General features: G+C 34.8%; 1 protein-coding gene across 21 annotated transcripts in view; it reads left to right on the forward strand.

Moving 5' to 3' along the window:
* Huwe1 (HECT, UBA and WWE domain containing E3 ubiquitin protein ligase 1) overlaps window positions 1-9,308 on the forward strand; it is a 137,472-nt gene that overhangs the window by 33,947 nt on the left and 94,217 nt on the right. For 20 of the 21 annotated variants that reach the window (XM_029473129.1, XM_029473137.1, XM_029473130.1 and 17 more), the window contains 4 exons: window positions 1,052-1,120; window positions 5,955-6,053; window positions 6,680-6,886; window positions 9,016-9,168. In XM_029473129.1, the coding sequence (XP_029328989.1) occupies window positions 1,076-1,120; window positions 5,955-6,053; window positions 6,680-6,886; window positions 9,016-9,168 (504 nt within the window). In that variant the 5' untranslated portion in view covers window positions 1,052-1,075. Of the gene's footprint in view, window positions 1-1,051; window positions 1,121-2,051; window positions 2,160-5,954; window positions 6,054-6,679; window positions 6,887-9,015; window positions 9,169-9,308 lie in introns of all 21 variants that reach the window. The other variant, XM_029473140.1, reaches the window with a different exon arrangement.

Here is a 9,308-nt window from a genome sequence, read left to right on the forward strand (position 1 = left end):
ATCCCTGTAGTAGGCTGGACCTTCCTACATCAATCATTAATTAAGAAAATGTCCTATAGACTTTAGGCAGTCTGATAGAGACATTATTAAGTGATATTTTCATTTCCTTTCTAGAGTATTGTCTTTAGACCTAGATTTATATTTAGTTGCTTTTTTGTTTTGTTTTGTTTTTAATCTGTTGCCCAGCCTAGTCATGAATTCCCATTGATGCTTCTTCTGCTCCAGTCTGGAGTTACAGGTGTGAATCATGATGTCTGATTCAGTAGACTTATATTTCACGTTTTAACTGTTTTACTTAATCACAAATTTCTGTTATGTAATTGTCTGCAGTATTTTCTAGCAGTTATATAGTCAATTCAAAAACCAATCCTAGAGCTGAAGAGAAAACAGTTAAGATCACTTTTTCCTGGTACCTGTATGGTAGCTCACAACCATCCTTATACTTTCAATATATCTAATGGCTTCTGATCGTCTTGGGCCCCACGCCTCTATGATGTACATATATACATGTGAACGAAACACACACATAAAGTAATTTGATTTAAATAACAACTTTAAACATCTTATTTGGGGCTTTTGGTACTTTCTGATTTTTCACTTTTGTACCTATTCATGCAATATAGATTAATAATGTTAAATGTTTATGTACATCTTTAAAACTTTGCCTAAATTCCCAGAACCCCCCCCCAATAACTAGAGGCTTATAGTGAGTTTTCCACCCCAAGTTATCAAAAAACCTTGCATACTTAACTGTGTCAATAAAGAGTTTGAAATCTTTATAATAGGAGAAGAAAAAAAAAGCTGTTTTGTTTTGGCTTAGTTTGGTTTTAGGTTTATTGTAACGGGGATCATTGGTTAGTTTTATCTAAAGATACTCTGCCATTTTCTGTCTAATAACCATACCATCGAATTAACATAACTCCAGTGTTACACTAGGTATTTTGCATACTCTTCGTCTAATATTTGTATTTCTAAGACTAGAGCTGTAGAATATCTGTAACTTTATGTTCTCATTACTTTGGGTTTTTTGTTTTTTTTTTTTTTTTTGCAGATCTTAAATCAGAAAACTGAAAACATGAAAGTAGACAGGACTAAACTGAAAAAGACACCTACTGAAGCTGTGAGTATCCAAATTTGCTTTGTGCATTTTCTTTATTTCAGGAAAAAAATCATTGTGACCAGTTCAGCAGTTCTGATCTTCCAAATAAGTATGTCCAGTTAATACAAAGTGTTAACTATAGTAACTTGTGAAACTAGGAGGAATATCTCTGTTTTTTTGTCTAGCATGCATGAGGCCTTGGGTTGCACCCTGAACACTACCAGAAAAAATACTTCCTTGCCATTTTAACTTACTTTGATTAAAAATTAGTAGCTAAGTGACCAGTGGAAAAAGGAATAGTGAACAATACTTTGAAGATATTTGGTCCCTGAAAGGGACTCTCAGGCTACAATATAAGCATTGAAAGACAGTATGACAATGGAAAAGAGATGTAGAATTAAAATTGACTATAGCTAATAGAACCTAGAGTTTTTTGTTTTGTTTTGAAAACAAAAATGGTAAGTTCATTGACTTTTTTATTAGTCTTTTATTTTGTATTCTGACATGGGAATATCTGTTTTTACTAAATGCTGTATATTGAGCATATTAATATTGTTACTGTAAATTTTCATTTGATTCTGTTTTTGATGTGTTTTGGTATTTATAAGTTTTGATGACTATTATAATATTTAAAAGTGAAGAATAAAAACGTCTTAAGGAATTAAGATTTTTAAAACAAGACAGTGCCATCAGCGTAATAATCTATTTATATGAGAGTTGAAAATCAGGACAACCTAGCATACATAAGAACTTAATAGAGGGATTATATATTGTGGGAAAGAACAGTATTAGTCAATAAAATGTGCCAAGACAATTACATTTGATTTGGGTGGGATGGTGCGGGGGACTGTTTTACTGAAGTAAATTGTAGATAAGTCATCAAAAGTCAGATATTTTTAAAAGAAATTATAGGAGAAGTAGAACATACAGGTGAATGTTTACCTTGTCTTAGGTGGGGATTGCCCTTCCAAGCATTAAAGCAAAGGACAAAATACCAAAATGGAAATGTAAAATACCATATCCAAAATAAAAGGACACATGACAATAGCCATTCTAACAGGTATGAGGTAATATCTCATTATGATTTTGATTTGCATTTCCCTGATTATTAGTGATGTTGAGTACCTTTGTATGTGCCATTTGGCCATTGTCTTTGGAGAAAAGTCTTTTCAAATTCCTTTGCCCACTTTAAAATTGGGTTATTTGGGGGTTTTTCATTATGAAGTTGAAGAATTTCTCATATTTTTAAAATTAACTCCCCCCAGAAGAATGAAAAGTGAAATAAGTTAATTACAGAGGAACAAATACTGCATGATTCCTCTACTATGGGGCATCTAAAATAGTCAAAAGGTATGTAAGTAGGCAACAGAATGAATGATGTTTATCAGGGGAGGGAATGGGGAATTGTTCTATGGCTATGTATAATTTAGTAAAACAAGTGAGTAAAAAGTGAATAAAAAGTTGGGCATGGTGGCTCCTGTCTAAGGAGACTGAGGCAAAAGAGCCACAAGGTCAGGGCTACATAGTGATACCCTATTTGAAAAGAAAAAGGATAAGTTTCAGAACTTACAGTTACTGGTAAATTGCTGTGTACTTTAAGAATTTCGTTGAGGATAAACTTCATGTTAAGTGTTTTTAATACACACAAATACACAAAGGGCCACAAGGAAACTTAGAGGTGATATATGTTTTTCACCTGAAATGTGGTGATGGTAAAATGAATGTATGGATCCATATAAACTCACCAAATTATGTTAATTATGTGCTGTTTTTGTATGTTCAAAATTAAGCTCAGTTGTGTGGGGGAGTCATGGGACATGACAAGCTGGAGAAAATATTTGTAACCCAAAATAGTTAATATCTTTTATACTATGTCAGTAGAAGAAATGAATATCCCAATGACAAAATGGGCATAAAACCTTTCAGAGAAGGACCAAAGCCAGTAAACTAGAAAGAGTCTCTCTTACAGGTGATCAGAGAAATGCAAATTTTATTTTTTATGCTAAGTGAATTATAAGGCTCTTACAGTCACACTTATGTAAATTTCCTAGCTTCTATCAGATTATTTAAGAATATAAAATCACTGACTAGGTGTGTTTTAAGGCTTGGGTTGCCTGTTTTACTCAAGCAACATAGAAGATTGCCCAGTTTCTCATACTGGTGTTAGTACTAGGTTTTATTTTTAAGAAATGTTTTGTTTTTCATTGATTTTACTGGTGTCAGTACTAGGTTCAATTTTTAAGAAAATTTTTTTTTCATTGATCATACTGGTATCAGTACTAGGTTTTATTTTTAAGAAACGTTTTTGGTTTTTCATTGATCACTTAGAATATTGGCAGTATTTCAAAGGATTTCCCCCATAGGTTTGATAATGGAAACAAATTCAAGTAAATCCTGGTAGCAGCTTTGAACTGACAGATGGCTTGCCTTTTCCTCTGAGTTGGGACAGTCCCACTTGGTTTGCATTTATGTATGGAGAAAAAGGAAAAATATTGTAAAGATAAGTAAACCTTATAATTAGAAAACACGAGCACCTTAGATTTAAATGTGTGTAATAGATGAACCCTGTGAAAAGTTGGGTTGGAGGTGGGGCTATACCAAATCCCATGAGATGGTTCACCAGGTAAAAGTTTCTTACAATTTAATCTCAATGAGCTCAGCCCCTAGAACATAAGGTGAAGATAACCAACTCTGCATGATTGTCCCTGTCTTATGACATCTGCACATATTTACTCTCTCTCCTTTCTTTCCTCCTTTCCTATTTCCTCCTCCCTGTCCCCTAATCCTTCCCTCTTTCCCCTCTCATTCAGCAATAACAAGTCTCTCACTCACAAGTTTAAAGGATGTTAGAATGATTCTTTGAAAATAAGAGAGACCAGAAAGGTTGGGTATGGTAGTGCAAACTTTTAAGTCCTAGCACCTGGAAGGCAGAGGCAGGTAGATATCTGAGTTCCAAGATCAATGAGGGATACATAAGGAGACCCTGTTTCAAAACAAGAAAGAATTTAAGCAAGAAAGAGAAGGAGACAATTGTTTATAATTTTTCCATATGCCACAAAGATAGAGAAATTTAATACTTGAGTTTGGGAAGTAGCATTTAAGTATCCTATTTTGGTCTAGTCCTTGGTAACCTCTAAAGCATTCAGTGGCCATTAGTGAGGTTGAGTTCTAGGAAAGATGGTAAAAGGTCCAGGCAAGCTGCCTTTGTGTATGGCTTGTCCACTTAGACTCAGATGTCTCATAACTGTTCATGATGCCAAGCAGAGTCTTTGGCAAGGCCATAGTATCCTTTGCCAACAATATTGCATTCAAGCAAGATCTGGCTTGGGTACCAGGTTTGTGAGATATTAAATGCCATGTAATGGTGGACATACCAAGTTTTTACAGGACTCAGATGTTAACAACAAAATGGGTATTACCTAACCCACAGAATCATAACATTGAATTAGCCTATCTTTGTCATTAGAAATTTAAATACGTGTATTTGATACTAAATCCAAGTAAATGAAAAAGGGACAGATGAACTGTGTTAACAAGTGTCTCAAATTCTCCATGTTTTCTGTTATTTATTCTTCTTTACTGTTTTTCCTAAAATCTATACTTAAAAGGGGGATGAGGCTGAGGTCAAACCTGGTTTATAGAAGAATTTGGTGTTAGGTGTTTTTCATACATATCATCACCAAAAATTTGAGGTAGATCCTAGCAAAGTTGAGAATTAGGCTTAAAGAAAATCATAGTTTTAAATATGTTATAGGAGATGGGAATCTTTAGGGTTTCCTCTAGTTTTAGATTTCACAACAGCATTGTTGGATATATAGGTGGTATCTAACTATTCATCTCTTTCTTGATGAGAATTCAAAGTGAGGAAATAGGAAAGGAGGAAATCTAAATCTCATGTTCTTTGTTTCGTTTTAAAAAATCTCTTGTGTGTACTTGCTAAGTGGCAGGTACTTGAACATACTATACTCTTCAAGCTAGCTTATTAGATTGTGTTTTCCTGGTAAGTAATGGATAGTAGGTAGGATTCATCATAGTAGTCATAAAACCAAAATCAGAACATAGATTTGTTTGGTTCCAAAGCTAGTTTATTCCCATGACACCATTTATAGAATTAAATAAAAGATATTATCACTTTCCCACCTGTTGTCCATTAATAGAATGTTTCCCAGTCTCAGTCCCTATCCCATTTTCCTTTCCACTTTCAGAACCTTTATTATAAATTCTCAATCCACTCCTTGATACCTGATAATGGTCCTGTTCATCAATACAAGAGATCAGGAATGTATGGAAATGGGAATACCAAGTAAGAATAGAGTCTTAGTTTTACAAAGTTCAGAAGCTCTATGATCTTTTCTAATTCAAGGTTTAATATTGTAGAAAAATAATTCAATGCTAGCCTTTTCCTTTCAGGCTGGTTGGCGTTCTCTTCTCTTCTCTTCTCTTCTCTTCTCTTCTCTTCTCTTCTCTTCTCTTCTCTTCTCTTCTCTTCATCCCTCCATCCCTCTCTCCCTCCACTCCCTCATTTTCCCTCCTTCTGACATTCTGGTTACCTTTTAAGCTATGTTGCAAATTATTTAATTTTGCTTTTAGTGCTGCTTAGCTTATTTCCTTTGTTTCTATTATCCGTATACTTCAAGTAGTTTGCATATACAGGTTTATTCAGATTTAAACAAATGCATAGTGGATTGTTTCGATTAAAGTATTTCCTCACAGGCTTCTATTGTAATCTAAAAGATTTAGTTTTATATAAGCAAAAGTTGAATTTCTTTGTGGGTTTAAGGGTCCCTTTTCCCATTCTCTTTGTTTCTTCCTCATTCCTAAACACCTTTTATGAATACTTGTTTGTTTTTCTTAGCCTGCAGACTGCAGAGCCTTAATAGACAAACTCAAAGTTTGTAATGATGAGCAACTCCTCTTGGAACTGCAGCAAATCAAAACATGGAACATTGGCAAGGTATGTAAAATCCATGATAACAGAGGATAGGGAACATGCTATTAGTACATCATTTTGTGTGCTTTGATGATGAACAAGAGAACTGTAATGGAATAGCCTGATTCTATAGTTACTTAAGTATCTAGCATATGTGTCACAGCTCTTGGTTACTGGTATTTAGCCTGAATTGTTGCCAAGATTTTTTTTTTTTTTTAAGATAAATCAATGTGCTGAGCCAGAGAGAGAGAGTTCAGAAAGTAAAAGCATTTATTTCCAAGTCTGGTGACTTGAGAGATCAAGTCTGATCCCTGCATCCTTCATAATGGATGGAAGGAATCAATTCTTCTCCTCCCCCCACCAAATTATTTTCTGACTTCTACATATATGCTCTGGTGTGCACATACCCACATAAATACATTGATGTTTGAAGAAGTGAAAACAAAGCTAAGTGTTATAAAACTCTACTTCAAAGAAACCATTTAGTGTTAAAAGAACCATTATTATTTTGATGATGGGCCTCACTATGTGGCCTACGCTCCTTGGACTCCATATCCTTCTACCTTAGCCTCCTCAACACTGAGATTACTAGAGCATACCACTAAGCCACTTTTATCATATTTTTATATCCTCTTTATCCTTCTTTCTAGTGTGAGTTATATCACTGGGTGGATCTGTTGGACCGCTTTGATGGAATTCTGGCAGATGCTGGACAAACAGTGGAGAATATGTCATGGATGCTTGTATGTGATAGGCCAGAAAAAGAACAGCTGAAAATGCTTCTATTAGCTGTATTGAACTTCACAGCCTTGCTCATTGAGTACAGCTTTTCTCGGCATCTGTACAGTTCCATAGAGGTAAGAGAATATAAGGCTATGTGGTCTGTTCTTAACTTCAACCGTGTGTGTACACAAACAAGGGAATTTCTGTTTCTGATGGTTGTTTGCTTTCCTTTTCATTATGGATTTCTTAAGATTATCAGCTTCAAAGATAGGAAGTAGTAGTACGTGGTGGGGATTTAGCTCAGTTGTAGTATACTTGCCTAATGGGTATAGGCTCCTGGGTTTAATCCTCAGAACCACAAGGGGAAGTATGACATTTCTTAGCCATAAGTATTACCTCTTAGGATTGATGTGAACGTTTTTCTGTTTCATACTTCAAGACATAAAGAATATAGTACCTGTATTGAAGCATTTATGGACTATTTAGTAATCTTTGTCAAAGATTATTAGAGGTATTCCAAGTTATTTTTAAACTATTAAAATAGTTTGATTTCCTTATTAATGTGCTTATAATTTTCAATGTCTTTTGCCAAAACACATACACTCCCCCCATCATACCTGTGGCAGGGGGAAGGGGGCAGGGGGATGAGTTTCAGCACCCGTTCCTTAATTCAGAATGGTGTATTTGCATGTAACATACATATATCTTTGAAAATACTTAAACTCACCTCAAGATTATTTATAATACCCATCACAATTATATCACTTTTGTTCCTATGACCAAATTGCTGACAAGAACAAGGGAGGAATGTTTTTGAGGAGACAGATTTCATTCTTCAAGGATGGTGGTAGGCAGCTTTACCTCATGGCAGTCACATGCTACTTTTTTTGAACCAAAAAAAGCTATAACGCCCAAGGCTTAAACCCTAGTGACCTAATTCTAAAAGTTCTACAACCTTGTAAAACTAACTAGTGGCTAACTAAGGGTTCAGAAACAAGCCTATAGAGGGGCATTTTACACTCAAATTGTAGCAGTGTATGTGCTGTGTTGATAGTTGACTTTGTCTTAGGAATACTGACCAAACGGTGTATGGGAATGCACCTCAAAAATATATGTCTATCCATGGTAAGTTGAAGGGATGAATGATACGGGTGGGACTGATTATAAGAGCTTATTGTATTCTTTGTACCCATAAAGACTAAGGTTATCAATCCATGGTCAAAAGGGCACTGAAGAGATGGTTTAACAGTTGATTACTTCTAGCGTAGAACTCAGGTTTGGATTCCTAGCATGTAAGCATGGAAGGCTTACAACTATATGTAACTCCACTTCCAGTGGATCTTATTCCCTCTTCTTTTTTTTTTTTATTTTTTTTATTCCCTCTTCTTGATGTTTGTGGCTACATGGTACATAGACATACATTCAGACAAAACACATTAAAGAAATCTTAAATTTAGTGGTCATAAATACTGTAAAAAGAAGTTATTTTCCTTTAGCCAAACTTGATGACCTCGGTACCACCATGTTGTTTTTGTTTTATTTTCTGAAAGAAACAGAATCAGAACAGAAAATGATTTTGGACAAGTAATAGAATGGTTGAACATCAAATGGGAATGGATAAACAGTCAGTCTTGATAAAGAAATAGATGTGCTGCCCAAGGAAGTCCATATAAAGTAAACAAATAAAATGATTTTGTTCATTTCTAGCTCAATTACATAGTGATTTTAATTTTATCCAATTATGTGCTGCAACATATTGGTGAATGTTCTCTGTTTGGGAAAAAAAAAAGAGGTCACTCCCAAGCTCATACCGTACTTCCAATAGTTTTTTTTTTTTTTTGAGTAATTGCACACAGCTGTTGTTGATAGTTTTAGTTTCTATGAGTCCTTTATATATTTGTTATAAAGGAAATAATAGCATACACTTAGGTTCATTTCACAACGCTTAGAAATATAAATTTTTAGTCCTACATATGTAGTCCTACATATAGCATATTTCTACCTTGAAATTCTTCCTTATAAGATACAGATATAATATCGAACTGCAGTTTTCAGTGTTCACAGTTATTGAACTTTCTAGTCAGCTGTTCCTTGGGTGCAGGATTATATATTGTAAGAGATTGACTTATTTTTGTGTATTGTGGCTCAATAACTTGATAGCTTTTAATGTTGACACACATTATTACATCAAAAGAATTTTTTTTGAAGTTGTTAGTGCCAAGTACTTGATGCACTAAACTTTGTCCCTTTTTTGTTCCTATAGCATTTGACAACTTTATTGGCTTCCTCTGATATGCAAGTGGTGCTGGCAGTCCTTAACCTTCTGTATGTATTTAGCAAAAGATCAAACTATATCACACGTCTTGGATCTGACAAGAGGACTCCACTACTGACACGGCTGCAGCATTTGGCAGAGGTGAGTCTTTGGTGAAGATATCAGAGCATATGGTTAAACAGGCATTTCTTGTTTTGCCAAAGTGGATTAGAATCCTTTTTTGGTTTTTCCAGACAGAGTTTCTCTGTATAGCCCTGGCTGTCCTGGAACTCATTCTGTAG

Source organism: Mus caroli, chromosome X (genome assembly GCF_900094665.2).
Source record: "Mus caroli chromosome X, CAROLI_EIJ_v1.1, whole genome shotgun sequence".
Lineage (NCBI taxonomy): Eukaryota > Metazoa > Chordata > Mammalia > Rodentia > Muridae > Mus > Mus caroli.